Source organism: Myotis myotis, unplaced genomic scaffold (genome assembly GCF_014108235.1).
Source record: "Myotis myotis isolate mMyoMyo1 unplaced genomic scaffold, mMyoMyo1.p scaffold_m19_p_25, whole genome shotgun sequence".
Taxonomy (NCBI): Eukaryota; Metazoa; Chordata; class Mammalia; order Chiroptera; family Vespertilionidae; genus Myotis; species Myotis myotis.
Window position 1 is genome coordinate 3,189,384 of NW_023416330.1, and position 18,590 is coordinate 3,207,973.

The 18,590-nt window shown below is 42.4% G+C and overlaps 1 protein-coding gene across 25 annotated transcripts in view; it reads left to right on the forward strand.

Annotated features, from left to right (window-relative positions):
• The window catches only part of KMT2C (lysine methyltransferase 2C), a 262,590-nt gene that overhangs the window by 83,655 nt on the left and 160,345 nt on the right, over positions 1-18,590 (forward strand). For all 25 annotated transcript variants that reach the window (XR_004975251.1, XR_004975250.1, XR_004975247.1 and 22 more), the window contains exon 3: positions 15,774-15,915. Coding sequence is in view for 19 of the 25 variants with exons in the window: in XM_036356219.1 (XP_036212112.1) it covers positions 15,774-15,915 (142 nt within the window). In the remaining 6 variants the exon portion in view is untranslated. The remainder of the gene's footprint in view (positions 1-15,773; positions 15,916-18,590) is intronic.

Consider the following 18,590-nt stretch of genomic DNA (forward strand, 5'->3'; position numbering starts at 1 on the left):
AGGAGCGGTTGGGAGCTTCAGTCACCCGCCAGCCTGAAAACGACCCTCAGCCCCTCACCCAGACTGGCCAGGCACCCCAGTGGGGACCCCCACCCTGAAGGGTGTGTGACAGCTGCAAACAGCCATCATCCCCTCATCCAGGCTGGCCAGGCACCCAAGTGGGACCCCCACCCTGATCCAGGACACCCTTCAGGGCAAACCAGCCGGCCCCACCCATTCACCAGGCCTCTATCCTATATAGTAAAAGGGTAATATGCCTCCCAGCACCGGGATCAGCGGAGCCGCGAGGCCTCCTGGCACCAGGATCAATGTGATGGGGCAGCGCCCAAACCCCCTGATCGCCCTGTGGCTCTGTGTGTGACAGGGGGCGGGACCACAACCTCCCTATCTGCCCTGCTCTGTTCATGATGGGAAGGCGCCCCAACCCCCTGATCAGCCCTGCTCTGTGCCTGATAGAGGGGAGCTCCCCAACCCCCTGATCGCCCTGCGGCTCTGTGTGTGACAGGGTGCGGTGCCCCAACCCCGATTGGCCCTGCTCTGTGGGTGATAGAGGATGCCCCCCCCCCCCCCATGGCCTGCTCTGTGTGTGACGGGGTGGAGCCATAACCTCCTCATCGGCCCTGCCCTGAGTGTGACAGGGTGTGGCGCCCCATCCCCCTGATCCGCCCTGCTCTGTGTGTGACAGGGGCCAGTGCCCCAACTCCCCTATCGGCCCTACTCTGTGAGTGACAGGGGAGCTCCCCAACCCCCTGATGGGCCCTGCTCTGTGCGTGACAGGGGGGAGCTCCCCAACCCCCTGATCGACCCTGCTCTGTGCGTGACAGGGTACGGAGCCCCAACCCCACTGATGGGCCCTGCTCTGTGAGTGACACGGGGCAGCGCCCCAACCCCCTGATTGGCCCTGCTCTGTGAGTGACGGGGCGGTGCCCCAACCCCCCAATCGGCCCTAACCTGAGCATGACTGAGGGTGGCATCGCAACCTCCCGATCTGCCCTGCTCTGTGCATGACGGGGCAGCGCCCCAACTCCCCAATCGGCCCTGCTCTGAGCCCAACCAGGGGCTGCACCTAGGCATTGGGCCTGCCCTCTGCCACCCGGGGGGCAGGCCTAAGCCAGCAGGTCGTTATCTCCCGAGGGGTCCCAGACTGCGAGAGGGCACAGGCCGGGCTTACGCCCCCTCCCCTCCCCCCAGTGCACAAATTTTTGTGCACCGGGCCTCTAGTTTAAAATAAAATCCAAAGTCCCTACCGTGATCTTCACGCTCTGTTAACCTGCCTGTCCAACCACATCTTCCACTCTTGCTCTCTGGGCCACACCCACATTGTTCTCCTTGCTTTTCTCAGAGTGCACCAAGCATAGTCCTTTCTCAGGCATTTGACTTCTGTCTTCTGTGCTTGGAACATCACCACAAAACTAATATTTCGGAACCTAATTTTTTTCTTACCTGAAGCCTCACAAATAAACTTATCTCCTCACACTATCTCCTATGGGATGTCAAGGCAAATACAGTTTAGTGAAAGATTTTAACAGCCTCAGGATGATCTGTTTCTCATCCTGGCCTTTTATACTAAAGTTAAATAAAGCCAAATGCATTAGTTTTTACTCTGTCTTTGTCCTTGGCCTGTGCCCAGTTCTTTTAGTGAACACACAGGACAAGGAGAATAGTAAAGAAAAGGACAAAGAACAATTGTTAAAACTACCAACCTGCAAAGAAACCCAAGCAAAGGGAAGAGTCCGTACATTTCCAGTCAGTTTGAAAGCATGCTCGAGTTGGCTGCAAGGCTTGAACTTCTCTGCATGTCCCAAGGCCCTGGGTTTATTGGAAGGCCTCTTATTCCTGTAAAATCCATGTCTTGACACATTACTTTAATGATTTGTAGTAATAGAAGAGTATTTATGAAAATGAGCACTCTATAGGGGATGTGTGGGGTGTGAGTGTTGAGAATGCTGTCTTACTAGTGGTTATTGGGAAAGTAGCAAGATATCCATCCCATGGATCAATTTGTTATGTTTCATTGGTAAGAAAATCCAGTCTTTCTAATGGAGGTGGTGGCTGTTACCAGTCTCTGTACTTTTCTTTATGAATACAAAAACTTGGATGCAGTGCTAGTTACTTAAGAATAGGAATTCCTCCAAAACCGGTTTGGCTCAGTGGATAGAGCGTCGGCCTGCGGACTGAAAGGTCCCAGGTTCGATTCCGGTCAAGGGCATGTACCTGGGTTGCGGGCACATCCCCGGTGGGGGGTGTGCAGGAGGCAGCTGATCGATGTTTCTCTCTCATCGATGTTTCTAACTCTCTATCTCTCTCCCTTTCTCTCTGTAAAAAAATCAATAAAATATATATATAAAAAAAAAAGAATAGGAATTCCACTTTTCTTTGAGAATCATTATGTAATTAGGGCTTCATAAACTTGTTTTAGTTATAATTGGTTAATTATGATTTAGCTAATTATAATTTTATTCAAATTGTCAGAGTGTAGCTAGTGGGAGTCTCTTTTCAATTGGCTTCTGAGTCTTTTTTGATATCATCTCAAAACGTGCAAGCATTGCTCTTTGGTAACAACATTTTTTCAGGCCCATCCCTCATTCTTTATACACCAAGACTCCTAGTTCTTTTTAGTGGGGAGAATAGGATTAGATACAAAAATCTAGGCTCTGAGGATGAATATCATGTTGTTTTTTTGTGTAGAGAAATAGTTATTTTGTTTTAGTGATATACTAGTAAATACGTAGATGTGAGTGTATACACATGCTTATGAACACCCGCTCACATTGATACTTTGTTTATTTAACCTTAGCTTAATTTTTTAAATAGACTATAGTTTTTAGAGCAGTTAATGGTTCACAGTAATCTTGAGTGGAAGGTGCAGAGATTTCTCATATACCTCTTACCTCTACACAATGCGTAGCCTCCTCAATCATCAATACCCCCCACCAGCATACTACATTTGTTAGAGTTGAACCTCTGTTGACACATCATTATTACCCTAAGTCTATAGTTTATTCTACGGTTCATTCTTGGTGTTGTACGTTCTGTGGATTTGCACAAATATACAGTGACAGGTATCCATCATTATAGTGTCTTGCAGGTAGTTTTACTGCCCTAAAGTCCTCTGTTCTGCCCTAGGCAGTTTGGCTTAGTGGATAGAGCATCAATCTGTGGACTGAAGGGTCCCGGTTCAGTTATGGTCAGGGGCACATGCCTGGGTTGCCGGCTCGATCCCCAGTAGGGGGTGTGCAGGAGGCAGCTGATCAATGATTCTCTCTCAACATTGTTGTTTCTATCTCTCGCTCCCTCTCCCTTCCTCTCTGAAATCAATAAAAATATACTAAAAAAAAAGTCCTCTGTTCTGCCTACTTTATCCCTTCCTCTCCTCTGACCCCTGGCAGCCACTGTTCTTTTTACTGTCTCCATAGACTTTTCAGATTGGCTCCTTTCAGTTAGTAATATGCATTTAAGGTTCTTTTCATAGCTTGATAGCTTATTTCTTTTTATTGATGAATAATATTCTGTTGTATGTATATACAACAGTTTGTTTATCCATCACCTACTGAAGGCCATCTTGGTTGCTTCCAGGTTCTGGCAGTTATGAATTAAAGCTGCTATAAACATTTGTGTGCAGGTTTTTTTGTGGACATAAGTTTTCAGCTCCTTTGGATAAATACCAAGGAGCGCGATTGCTGGATCATATGGTGAGAGTGTGTTTAGTTTTGAAAAAACCACCAAACTGTCTCCAAATGGTCGTACCATGTTGCATTCCCACCAGCAGTGAGGGAGAGTTCCTGTTGTTCCACATTCTCGTCAGCACTTGGGGTTGTCAGTGTTCTGGGTTTGGCCATTCTAATAGGTATGTAGTGGTGTCTTATTTTTTAATTTACATTTCCCTGATAACATATATAATGTGGACTTTACCCAGTTTTCTAAGTGAACACACAGGACAAGGAGAATAGTAAAGAAAAGGACATATTTTCATATGCTTATTTGCCACCTGTATGTCTTCTCTGGTGAGGTGTCTTTAAAAGTCTTTGGCCTATTTTTAAATCAAGTTTTTTTTTTCCTTATTGTGGAGTTTTAAGAGTTCTTTTATATTTTGCATAACAGTCTTTTATCAGATATGTCTTTTGCAAATATTTTCTCCTATTTCCCTTGGCATTGTATTTCACAGAGCAGAAATTTTTAATTTTAATGAAGTCTAATTTATCAGTTACTTCTTTTAAGTATCATGCCTTTGGTGTTGTATCTAAAATTTCCTTGCCATATCCAAGGTCATAGAGATTTTCTCCTTGTTATCTTCTAAGAGATTTACAGGTTTGCCTTTCATAGTTGGGTCTCTGATTCATTTTGAGTTAATTTCTATGAAGGGTGAGGTCTGTGTCTAGATTCATTTTTGTGTGCATAGATGTCCAGCACTATTTGTTGAAAAGACCATCTTTTCTCCATTGTGTTGCCTTTGCTCCTTTCTCGGAGATCCGTCAGCTTTATTTAGTAGGTCTGGTTCTGGGCTGTCCATGTTGTTCCATTGATCTGCTTGTCTAATTCTCATCAGTACCACTGTGTAGCTTCATAGAGCTTTTGGCATCAGGTAGTGTCAGTCCTCTCACCTTGGTCTTCCTCAACCTTGTGTTGGCTATTCTGGGTTTCTGTATAAACTTTAGAATCACTTTGTCGATACCCACAAAATAACTTGCTGGGATTTTAATTAGTATTGCACTGATATATAGTTTAAATAGGAAGGAACTGACATCCTGACAATATTGAGTCTTCCAGTCCATGAAGGTGGAATGGTATTTCATTTTGAGGGGGAGGTGCTACTGTTAATGGTATATATTTTTTAAATTTCAGTTTCCACTTGTTTATTGCTGGTATATAAGAAAGTGATTGACTTTTGTATATTAACCTTTGTATCCTGAAACCTTTCTATAATAGCTTATTAGTTCCAGGAGGTTTTTTGTTGATTCTTTCAGATTTCCTACAGAAATGTTCTGCAAACAAAGACAGCTTTATTTCCTTCTTCCCAGCCAGTATGCCTTTTATTTCCCTTTCTGTCTTATTGCAGTAGCCAAAACTTCCAGTACATTATTGAAAAGGGGTGTTGAATCATCCGTCCTTCCTCCTGATCTTACTAGGAAAGCTGCTAGTTTCTCACCATTAAATATAATGTTGGCTCTAGGTTTCTTTTTTGTGGTAATTCTTTATCAAGTTGATGAAGTTCCCCTTTATTCCTAGTTTACTGGGGTGTGTGTGTGTGTGTGTGTGTGTGTGTGTGTGTGAATCATCAATAGATTTTAGCAAATGTTTTTTCTGCATTTGTTGATATGATGCTGTGATTTTTCATTTCAGCCTATTAATGCAGTGGATTACAGTAGTTGATTTTCTAATATTGAACCAGCCTTGCATACTTGGGACAAATCCCACTTGGTCATGGTGTATAATTCATTTTATACTTTGTTGAATTAGATTTGCTAATATTTTGTTGAGGATTTTTGCATTTATGTTCATGAGAGATATTGGTATGTAGTTTTTTTTTTTGTTTTTTTCTTGTAAAATCTTTGTTTCTTTTTGGTATTAGGGTATACTGGCTTCATAGAATGAGTTAGGAAGTAGTTCCTCTGCTTCTATCTTCCATAAGACATTGTACAGAATTGGTATAAAATCTTCCTTCAGTGTTCGGTAGAATTCACCAGTGAAACCATCTGAGCTTGGCACTTTCTGTTTTGGAAGATATTAATTATTGATTTAATTTCTTTAACAGATATAATCCTATTCAGAGTGTGTCTTTCTTGTGATGAGTATTGGCAAATTATGTCTTACAATTACAATTACAAGTAATTGGTCCTTTTCATCTAGGTTTTCAAATTATAGGCATAGAATTGTTCATAGTATTTCTTTATTATTATTCTAATGTCCATGGGGTCTGTAGTGATGTACCCTCTTTAATTTTCGATGTTAATAATTTGTATCCTCTTTTTTTCTTAGTTAATCTGGCTAGAAGCTCATTGGTCTTAAAAAATACTTTTTTTAATTTCAGAGAGGAAGGGAAGGGAGAGGGAGAAAGAGACAGAAACATCAATGATGAGAGAGAATCATCGATTGGCTGCCTCCTGCATGCTTCTTACGGGGGATTAAGCCTACAACCTGGGCATATGCCATGACCAGGAATCGAATCATGACCTCTTGGTTCATGGGTTAATACCATTGAGCCACACTGGCCAGGCAGAAATGATACACTTTAAAAAAAATATATATTTTTATTGATTTCAGAGAGGAATGGAGAGGGAGAGAGAGAGAGAAACATCAATGATGAGAGAGAATCATTGATCAGTTGCCTCCTGATCATTGATTGAGCCCACAACATGGGTATGTTCCCTTGACTGGAATCAAACCTTCAGTCCACAGGCTGACGCTCTATCCACTGAGCCAAACCGGCTAGGGCAGAAATAATACACTTTTAAAAACTGCTTTCCAATTATAAAGCTATGATTTATTTTTGTATGTTTGCCTTGTACTCTGCAATCTTGCTAAACTCACTGTTTGTATCATGTGAGCTGTAGAAATTTTTGTGGATGTCCTTTTCAGCTTATGGAGTAATGTTTGGTTCATTCATTTTCTTTAATTACTAACGAAAAAATTAAGTTGCTTAAGGCTGGTGAGTTTTTTCTCTTAATATGACTTACGGTGTTTTCCTTTCAGTTTGGATATTACTCTTATTAGCTTTATTTTCTGAGTGGTTTTCACTTGTAGCTCTGATCTCCCCTTTGATTTGTCAGGGCTTGAGAGAGTCTTTAAAATTTCTAAGTATTTGTGCAGATTTTCTTTTTTGTTTTTGTTATTAATTTATAGTTTTTTTATATTGTGTTGGTTTGGTATACTTTTTTCATTTTGGTATTTGAGGTTTCTTGAAGTCTTCATTTGTTTTTGGACATTCTCAGCTATTATATATTCTCATACTGCTTTTGTACCATTCTTCTCTCTAATTAAATGCTCATCATACTGTATCACTGTGTTTGTTGCCATTTATCCTCTTTTTGTAATTTTTTAATTCTTTTTGGACCTCTGTCCTGTATCCTAGACAGATTATCCTAGGCCTGTGGTTGGCAAACTGCGGCTTGCAAGCCACATGTGGCTCTTTGGCCCCTTGAGTGTGGCTCTTCCTAAGCCTTAGGAGTACCCTAATTAAGTTAATAACAATGTACCTACCTATATAGTTTAAGTTTAAAAAATTTGGCTCTCAAAAGAAATTTCAATCGTTGTACTATTGATATTTGGCTCTGTTGACTAATGAGTTTGCCGACCACTGTCCTAGGCCTTCTAGCGAGAGGGATGTCTGACTGCCTGCTTAGGCCAGATCTCTGGGGGAATTGGGCCTAAGCTAGCAGGACATCCCCTGAGGGGTCCCGGGCTGCAAGAGGGTGCAGGCTGGGCTGAGGCGCCGGCCCCCCCCCCCCCCCCCAGTGCATGACTTTCATGCACCGGGCCTCTAATAAAGAGAATAAGTGGCTATAAGTGTTAAGATCTACCCCGGGCCCATGTGGCTCAGTTGGTTAAGTGTTGTCTCCATCCCTGGTCAGGGCAAGTGCAGGAGGCAATCAATTGATGTTTTACTCTTGCATCAATGTTTGTCTGCCCCTCCCTCCCTCCCCCCCCTTATCCCTCTCCCTTTTCCCCTCTCCCTTCCTGTGTCTCTAAAAGCCATTACAAAGCATTTCCTCGGGTGAGGACTAAAAAAAAAAGGAAAAAAAAGTGCCCCCCCAAAAAAGTTTTACATCTTAGAGAAAACCAATCTTTCACATTTTTAAAAATTATTTTATTGATTTTTTACAGAGAGGAAGGGAGAGGGATAGAGAATTAGAAACATCGATGAGAGAGAAACATCGGTCAGCTGCCTCCTGCTCCCCACTGGGAATGTACCCACAATCAAGGTACATGCTCTAGACTGGACTCGAACCTGGGACCCTTCAGTCCGCAGGCCCAGACCAGTTAGGGTCACATTTTCATTCATTCATTTATTTTTTCAAATGTTTTTATTGATTTTAGAGAGATAGGAAGGGAAAAGGATGGAAAGAGAGAAACAGCGATTGGCTCCCTCCTGCAAGCCCCCTACTGGGAATTGAGCCTACAACCCAGACATGTGCCTTGACAGAGAATCGAATTGGCTGACCTCCTGGTTCATGGATTGACGTTCAACCACTGACCCACACCAACGGGGCCACATTTTTATGTATTAACTAGCGGCCCTGGGGGTCCCTCAGCCTGGTCTATGTCCTCTCGCAATCTGGGACCCCTTGGGGGATGTTGGATTGCCCGTTTCGGCCCGATCCCCACAGGCCAGGCCAAGGGACCCCACCGGTGCATGAATCCGTGCTCTGGGCCGCTAGTATATATGCATATAAGACCTTTGGTTAATCTCTTCCTTCCTTCCTCTTTACCCCCTTCCTTCCCTCTGAGATTCATCAGTCTGTTCCATGTTTCCATGCCTGTGCATTGAGCGTCTGCCCCCTGGTGGTCAGTGTGCATCATAGCTACTGGTTGAATGGTCGAACGGTTGCTTAGGCTTTTATATATATAGATTTTTAGTTGCTACATTTAAAAGTCTTTCAGTGCTCTGTGAAAATAAGTGGCTACTTTATACTAATAATCAGCATCAATATTTTACGTAGTTTAGTGAATAAAGGGTAGGATAAATGAAATATTTGCTTTTTTGTCTTTTCATTTTTCTGTTTCTATGGTAGTGCTAATTCTTTTTCTGTTTCTGCAGTAGTGCTAACATTTTGATTGCAGCAGATATGCTAGATTCAGTAAGATATAAACACATCCAGAAAGTGGAACTGTTGAAACGCCAACTTTTTTTTGGCCACTGCTATTCAAAAGAAGGAAAGAACACACTTACACAATTTCTTAGACGTATTTTCTTCTGTAGTCTTAGTAGAAAAGAAGCATGAAAAGTATTGTCATTCTGTGGAAGTAAAGGGAGTTAGGAGAGAAAAATAATTTTTATTCTACTTAATAGAAGCCAGCATATTGTTTGGATTACTAGAAAAACTTGCTAGTGTTGACTAATGTAATTAGTAAATACTAGCCAATTTAAAATATTTTTTGTATCTTTCTCTGTGCTTTTTGTAAGTCTTTATATGTGTATAATATTTATCTGCATGGTTTGTATTACATGGTATATAATGAGTTTAACAAGTATTGAATGTCATCCAGGTTTTGTGATAGACTCTGGTTTGAAAACAGATTTGGTGCCTGTTTTCATAGAGCGCAGTCCAGTGCAAGTGCTGTCTCCTATGAATTGGATGCTTTCTGTGCCATTAACCCCTTTGGAAGGCTCTTTTCCACGCTGTGTTTTAAAATGGATAAAATATATAAGACTGCAAAGATAATTATATTTAACTAGAGGCCCAGTACACGAATTCGTGCACTGGTGGGGTCCCTCGGCCTGGCCGGTGATTGGGGTTGGCCAGGGGGAGGGACCGCAGGAGGTTGGCTGGCCATGGGAAGTTGGCTGTGGGAGCGCACTGACCACCAGGGGCAGCTCCTGCATTGAGTGTCTGCCCCCTGATGGTCAGTGTGTGTCATAGTGACTGGTTGTAACGGTCGCTTAGGCTTTTATATATAGAGATAAGATCAAAATAGTAAAAACCAAATTTGTAATTTTGTAATGTGATTTTTTAATTGCCCATAAATTATAAAATCTAATTTAACAAAACTGTAATTTAGAAGTAGAGATGAGGGTATATTATATTTTAAGATATCTGCAAACACTGAATGTGATAAGGAATTACCTGCTTCCTGCTAGTGTCGAGACACAGTTATGGCTATACCAGCTCTGCTTGTGTGCACATTCATAATGAAACGGCTGTTTAGAACTCCAAATCTCAAAGGTTAGTAAAGATAAAGATGCAATTTCTCTCTCCAAGATCTAAGAACACTTGATTAAATGCATTTTAGAAATTCATTAAAAGATATGGTGCTTTGAGGGCATGTACTGTGTGCTAATGAGGGAAGCCATAATAGGGCGCTGGGCTATTTTTGACATCTTGTAGTCTGTCATGCTGTCATGTTGGCGAGTGTGCTGAATATATTCATAGGAAACATATAGCCCTTTCAAATAAATTAACCTTTAAGGGAAATAATTTCATCATTGTCCCAAATCAAAATGTTTTATTTCTGTGGACTTGGCTGTGAGGTGTTTTCTCTACAATCTTATTCAGTAGTGCTTAAAAAATAGAGAAAAACTCTGTATTTTCAGATATCATCTCATATTCAACAAATGTTCCTCAGTCACACAGCCTTAGTAGAAAGTGAACATTTCGCTTTATCATGAATCTAGCCGTAGAGCTCCTGCACTCCAGCCAGCTGCTGTGCCAGGTGCCTCAGTACCCTGTTGTCTTGTGTGCTGATGGAAAGAGCGCCCTCTGGCTTTGACTCTCAGCTTTGCTTGCTGTTACCCAGTGATCTGAGCTTCTTATTCTTCTTTCAAACTTTAGTTTTTTTATCTTTTAAATAAGGATATTATGTCAGATATTATTATTTAAAAGGGTGGGTGGAGTGAGAGAACTCTTAGCTGGGCTTCTCATTCCTTTCTCAGCTGCACTCCTCATCTCTTCCCTTACCTCATTACACCTCATACTTCCACCTCGACAATTACTGTGTCTTGGCATTACCATTTGCTGTCTCCTGACTAGACTCCTTACAGGTAAGGATCCCGATTCTGTTTTTGTACTGGCTACCATTTGAATAGAATGTATGTCAATAGTTATTTTGTTTGGTGAAAAATCGTTCTAAAGAAGTGATTTATTAACTCCCTAGCACGAGGCCAGGAGGTGCTGAATAAGTTTTCATTCCTATTCTCACAACACAGTTTCATAATGTGGGATCTGACGTCATGTGTTCGATGTCTGGGGGGTATTGTCCAACTAGATGGGAAAGTTAATACATAGTTAGAATAGCGTGTGTGAATGTGGATAATTGGAATAGCAATCACATACCCACACTTACTGTGTACTTCAGGCAGGGGAGTAGGTCTTTGCATGTATTATCTTTTCTGATCCTAAAGACAGTTTTATACTAGAGGGTATTAATTAGCTACCTTTTATTTTATTTTTTAAAATATATTTTTATTGATTTTAGAGAGGAAGGGAGAGGAAGAGAGAGATAGAAACATCAATGATGACACTCATTGATCAGCTGCCTCCTGCAACCCCCCCCCTGGGGATTGAGCCTGCAACCAGGGCATGTGCCCTGACTGGGAATCAAACCACGACCTCTTGGTTCATAGGTTGATGTTCAACCACTGAGCCACACCAGATGAGTAGTTAGCTGCCTTTTAAATGATTAGCACACTGAACTTGAGATGCGGTTAAGTAACTTACCAATGTCACATTGCTAGCAAATGACTCAGCTAGGATGCAAATTCTGGACCATTCAATTCCAAGACTTTGATTTTAACTACCCCAACAAATAGCCTTTGCTATTCATTTAAATTATATTTTTGTCATAAAACCAACTATTTTGGATTAAGTAACAGTTGTCAGAGGTGGAATGGCAGACTTTAGATCAGGTTTACCATCATATCCCATTTACATTTGTTTCCCCAAAGAATTGCCCAGCACAAAGCAGTGTCTTTTGAGTGACAGGCACTGGCTGTCAACTTCTCTTAGGAACCCCCTCTCTGATGGGTTCTTTAGTGTAGCTGAACCACATGTGCCATCTAGTGGTTCCAGATTAAGCACTGGTAGGGGCTGAGGATAAAATCACCCCCTCCAGGCACCCCAGGGGTGTAGTGCCTTGCTTTAGGCACCAGCCCAGGATGGTATTCAAGAGTGCATTTTCAATAATAAACTGATAACTGGCAACCGGAGTCAGAACCGTTTCTTGCGTTGCCACTGGTTGATAGTCCTTTCATTCAGAGCACTGTGTTCCACATCTTGCTGACACACTCTGACATCTTCTGAAGACTCAGGCCAGGAGAAGAGAGGGACACAAACACGTATGTAGTTGTCCTGCCTTGATGCTGATGGACAGTAAGACCCAACTTATTCCACTAGATGAAGAGCAACAGTTAAAAAAGATTGGTTCTTTATTGGTACCTTTTTCTTTTTCTATTTTGTGCCTGGAACAGCTCTCTAAGAAGTAGGTATAAGAGTCTTCCTTACTCCTTAAAGACAAAGGACCAAACCAAAAGTAAAACCAAACTCACAGTCCTTGCTGTTTCTTTAGTGTATGCGGGTTAGGGTCATGGGCAGAGGGAAGAGAGAGAACAGGATGGACCCCTGGAGCTAAACGGAGCTGCTCTTAGAACGGTAATGGCCTGTGACCCTGGTCCCTTGGGGTCAATCCTACAAGCTTCTGAGGCAGTCTTCTTCTTCTTCCTCGTTTATATTTCTCATCTCTTCTCTGAACTGTGACTCTTTCTCCTTATCTAGTAATAGAAATGGTGCCAGAAAAGTGTATCCCACGCATGCTCTGGGCATCTCTGAGTAGAAGTGAAATGCTCCCATATGGGGATTTTACATGTGGTCATTGTTTGAGACTTTATATGTAATGGACAGAGAGACTCTCTAGCAGATCTGTATTGCTTTGTATCTTTGGTTGTAAAAGGACTGAGGGCCGGCAATACAAATCCTGGCTCTTTCTAGATGCTTTTCCCTAAATCTGCAGGCTCTGTAGATACCCGGTCTACTTTCCATGTCATTGCAGGTGAGAGATCTGTCACATATTTTGATACAGCATAAGAAGAGTCATTTGATTTCTAAACTCCAGTGTCACTGTTCTCATTGCCTGGTCACCAAACCACCTATTTGAAGTTTTTGTTGTGGCATTTCCCCACTCCTGATACCAGTTTCTGTGTTAGTTAGGACATGGGTTAAACTGCTGTGACAGACACCCCAATGGCTTAAACAAAACAACTTTCTCTTGTGTAATATTTCTGAGACGAGAGGTCCCGACTGATGGGGCATCTTTGCTCCCTCTGGTAGTCTGTGGTCCCAGGTTCCTTCCATCTTGTGTCTCTGTCTTCCCGTGGTACGTTGCTCTCACCTTGGGTGCGACACCGAGGTGGCTGATATGTCCATGTTATAGTGCATGGGAAAGGGGGGAACGATTAGCCCTTTCAGGGGAGGTAGAAGCTGCATGGTCACTTCTGGTCATTTTCTGATGGTGAGAACTTGTCAAGCTTGGCTGCAAAAAAACATTGGGAGACCGGCTGGTGTTGCTCAGTGGTTGAGCATCGACCTATGAACCCAGAGGTCACAGTTTGACTCTTGGTCTTCGGGGCGCATGCCCAGGTTGCTGGCTGGATCCACAGTGGGGGATGTGCAGGGGCCGGCTCATTAAGTGATTCTCATCTTTGATGTTTCTATCTCTCTCTCTCCCTCTCTGAAATCAATAAAAAATATTATTAAAAAACAAAAAAACCCTTCGGAAATATAGTGTATGGGAATGAAGTATGGGTTTTGTCCTTTGTCCATTTTTCTTTTTTAAATATATTTTATTGATTTTTCACAGAGAGGAAAGGAGAGGGATAGAGAGCCAGAAACATCGATGAGAGAGAAATATCGATCAGCTGCCTCCTGCACCCCCCCACTGGGGATGTGCCCGCAACCAAGGTACATGCCCTTGCCCGGAATTGAGCCCGGGACCCTTCAGTCCACAGGCCGACGCTCTATCCACTGAGCCAAACCGGCTACGGCCTTTGTCCATTTTTCTATTGGTTATGTGCCTTATTCATCTGTGGAATACCTTACTTACTCTGGATTTAAATACCGTTTAGGGGATACAGATTACATTTATTTTCTTCCAATCTGTGCATATTTTTCATTTTGTCCATGGGAGGGCTTTGTTGTATATAAATTAAAAATTTTAATACAGTAAAATTTAGAGATCTTTTTATAACTTTTGATGGAGTGCACTTTATGTTGGTAGATTTGGTTTTAGGTACTTTACATCCATTTTGTGGCTGGGGTAGGCAGGGTAGGTGCCATGATTGATAGGCTCCACAAAAATGTAATTTATGACTGACTTTTCTCTTTCAATTTTAAAAAGAAACATGTTCTTTTAAATAGGAAAAACAAAGCCATCTGTTTGATGCCTCATCTTATCATTAATTTTATTATTTGACAGGATTTATAATTATTTGTCCTTTTTCTAACAAAACAATTAGTAGTTCTCCAAATTATTCATTTGTCAAAATATTTCCCTAACATTCATTTTTAACCTAGAGGACTCTGATGGTCCCAAAGGTAGGGGACTCAGATTGAAGTGCTAACCCAGAAATTAGAGCTCAAATGTGGTGTGAGGGTCAGTATTCCAGCTGCTGGGTGTGTCTCGTGTGCAGTGGAAATTGGATCCGGAACTCAGGAGAGGAAACGGTCAGAGATGTTGATTTAGGAATCGTTAAGTCCAGAGGAGACTGTTGAGGCCTGGATAGTAATGAAGTGCCTCACAGAAGAGCACATGCAGAGAGGGCTGTACCCACATTTTGAGGTCTGAGAGAAACCAGCTGCAGGGACAGATGTTAGACCAGTTCCTCTTTGTTAGCATCTTCTAACTTATGGGCAAGTAGATCGAGGCTGAGACAGATGACTGTACCTATAGTTAGTAGTTGGTAGAGCTGGTACCTGGGACCAGATCATTTCTTTCTAAATGTTTTTATTGACTTCAGAGAGAGGAAAGGAGGGGGAGAGAGAGAGATAGAAACATCAATGGTAAGAAAGAATTATTGATCAGCTGCCTCCTGTACACACCACACTGGGGACCGAGCCGGCAACCCAGGCATGTGCTCTGACTGGGAATCAAACCGTGACCTTCTGATTCCTAAGTCTATGCTCAACCACTGAGCCACGCTGGCCAGGCCTGGGACCAGTTCTTTATGACACCAGAGCCTATGGTAATCTGTTGTCCCGGTGCTTACAAAGGCAGAAGAGCATCTCGCTGAGGAGGAGGCAGTCGTTGGTGTCAGGTGAATTTCCGATTGTTGGTTCTGCTGCCCTGGGTGGTGGAGAGGCCGGTTGCTGTGGTGCGGAGCATGGGTGCAGTCACTCCAGAGGCCTGTTTCATAAAGTTTGGTGGTGAAAGGAGGACAGGCAGAGAGGAGGAGCTTGAGGGACTGTGAGGAGTGTGTGTATGTGTGTAGGGGTGCAGAGAGATCTGAGTGAAATTAGAGGTCTAAGCCAAGAATTCTGTTTGCAGAGAAGAATGATATGAAGGGTGATTGTGTTAGAAAATCCTTGCAGCAGTTACGTTGCCTCCTTAGAAAGTACGTACATGTGAGGTGCTTGGGGTGGAGTCTTGAGGGTAGCTGAAAAGGCAATAGAGTGAAGGTGTGTTTTTTTTCAATTATTTAGCTTTTAGAGTGGCTGATTATTAGAGGGCATAATGATTGTTTCAAATTGACCATAAGCTCAATTTATGAATTGCAAAGAAAGTATTTTTTTAATGAGTTACTTTGAAATACATTTGTTCTGTAGACGAACTGCTGTAATCCTGAACATCAGATTTATAACAGTTGCTACTAGGAGAAAACTTCTTAGAGTGAATTGTAATTTGAGGACAAGGAAAAAGTATGGCTTGTTTTACATTATTTGATTATCATTTTGCAGTAGAGAATAAATATATAAGCCATGCCATTAATCATGTACATAAACTTTTTCTCTGTTAGTGAAGTATTGTCATTGTATTATCCTTTTTTCTTTATAACATGTGCTTATAGGTAAATTCACCGAAGATGAATGTAAATACAAAAATGACTCTCTATTTTCTTCTTCACTATGCAGCAGAAATCAAAGAACAGTCTGCAGAAGAGGATGCTGAGGTGGAGGCGGATGGTAGCAAGCGCCTGGCCCCGGCCCCGCAGCGCTCTGTGTCTGAAGAGTCAGCGAGCTCCCTGGTCTCAGTTGGTGTGGAAGCCAAAATCAGGTTAGAGGATGAATGCAGCTGGTTGGAGATGAGCAACAGGAGAGCACAGCTTAGGATGTGAACCTGGATGGAATTTTATTATTTAGTAGCTTTACATTTCAGGCTGCTTCCTCGCTGTGTAGTTGGGGGGAGGGGTGTCTGTGCGCTCAGGTGTAGAACCAAGCGATACTCTAGCGCAGAGGTGGGTAACGTCTGGCCCAAGAGCCATATGAGGCCTGGGAAATCATTTGGTCTGGCCCTGCCAAGGTATTAGAGGTGAGTTAATTAAACGAAGGCAGGGCTTTTTTCTGCATTCTATTGGATTGATACTTTTTTTCCTATTGATTATACATTATATTTTGCTTTTAAGATGGTGTCCCTTAACTTAAGGCTCAGACTAAATAATTCTTTATTGAATTTAATTTTGAAAGAATTTGAAACTTACAGTTTTGATTGATTTTTTTAAAAAGTCATCATATTTTCATATCTCTGCAATCTGTGGCATTTAATTTTCTAGTTACTTCAGATATGTACAGTTCTATAACGCCTGCCACCAGAAGGTAAAGAACAGTTCCAGCCCTAGCTGGTTTGGCTCAGTGGATAGAGCATTGGCCTGTGGACTGAAGGGTCCCGGGTTCGATTCCGATCAAGGGCACATGCCTGGGTTGTGGGCTCAACCCCAGGGAGGAGTGTGCAGGAAGCAGCCGATCAGTGATTCTCTCACATCATTAATGTTTCTATCTCTCTCTTCCCTCTCCCTTCCTCTCTGAAATCAATAAAACAACAACAACAAAAAACAAAACAAACAAAAAACAGAACAGTTCCAGTTTATCTGTGAGGTTACATAAGTTGTAGTTGTTTTTATTGCTGAGTAGGGCTCTGTTTTATGGAGTTGCCTACCACAGTTTTTTATGGATTTCTTAGTAAAGAGTATTTGGGCAGTTTCCTTTTGTTGGCAATTATGAATAAAATTGGTGTAAATAGTCTCTTCTAGGTTTTGATGTGAACATAGGGTTTTTATTTCATTTGGGTAAATGCCTGGGAGAGAGATCATTTTAAAGGAAAACACCAACATGTTTCCTCGTGCACTGTACTGTTTTGTGCTCCCACCAGTGATGTGTGAGAGTTCCACTGTAGAGTGGGTAGGAAGGATGCTTCTTGTTCCGATTCAAATTGATTCTTAGGTAGGCACAGTGCCTTCGGCTTCAGGGATTGGTATTCTCAGTGGTCATGCCATTGCCTCAGCTGTGGGAGACCTGGGTCCAGGATGTAGTCTTGCTCCTTGTCCAGGGTTAAAAGTCCATCCCTCTAATTCTATTCCTCCATCCACAGTTGGTTGTCACCATTGCAGCATGGTGATTTTTGCTGTTCCCCCCTCCCCCACCCCCCCCACCAGACTAAGGTTTTTGTTTCCCAGGAAAAATGGGAGAGACAATCTGGGTGGGTCTTTGTGACTTCCCAGATTCCCCTCCCCCAGCTAGGACCATGACTGGCACATCCATGGGACTCTTTCCCATGCACATGGGCACCTGGGAGGTCCACAGACAGATTCCTCTTGTGTCTGTGGGTCATGGATGTTTTACACTCTGACACTCAGCCTTCATCAGTTTCTTAACTTTTTTACTGAATTCTTCTTACCTTGTAAGACATAAGGCAGCCTCTTCCCCAGATGCAGCAGGTGCTTATATCTCATCACCTTATGGAAATGCCTGTCCTTCCGTTGCAGGTGAATTGGTGGCCCTACAGCTCCTTGCAGTCTGATGGGGCCCAGAGAAGTGAATTTGTAGATTGTCTGGCGAGTGTTGGTGGCAAGGAGGGAGCAATGCTCTGCAGCTTTCTAAAAGTGGAGACCAGGGGTTTCCCCTGTGACCCCCAAAGTAACAAATTACTCTGAGATGTTCAACTTACTTTCTACATCTCTTACAACCTTTCCTAATGCTTCAATAATTTGAGTACTTCACTAAAAATATTTTCATGTGGGCGTATTGTATGGTAAAATTTCTGAGATCTTATAAGCCTAGGAATGATTTTATTACGCCTTCACTTTTGTTGTTGTTGTTGTTGTTAATCCTGACCTATTTTCCCATTGATTTTTAGAGAGAGTAGAAGGGGGGAGGGTGGTAGTAAAGGAGGGAGGGAGGGAGGGAGGGAAGGAGAGAGAGAGAGAGAGAGAGAGAGAGAGAAAGAGAAAGAGAAACCTGGATATGAGAGGGACACATCGAATTGGTTGCCTCCCAGATGTACCCTGACTAGGGCCAGGGATCGAATCTGTAACCCCAGGTATGTGCCCTTGACCAGGAATCGAACCCATGACCCTTTGGTGCATGGGCCAGTGCTCTAACCATTTACTGCAATGGCCAAAGCAACACTTTTACATTTGAGTGATGGTTTTGGATATGAAATGGAAGGTTAAGATATTTTCCATCAATACTTCAAAAGTATTGGTTGGCTTTCTAATCAGTGTTGTCAGTGAGGCTGGTGTCAGCCCGACTGTTGCTGCTTATAGCTGATGTTTCCGGGGGAGAGAGAGACAAGCCAGAAACTAGGTATGCGGAGAGAAATGTCAGCTCACTAGTGCAGAGAGAATCACACACAGAGAGTTACAAAATTAATAAGACACTGGCAAAGGAAGGCAAGAAAAAATTTTTCTTTTTCTATTTGACTCTACTCTGAAAGTAGACCACATTTAAGTGTGT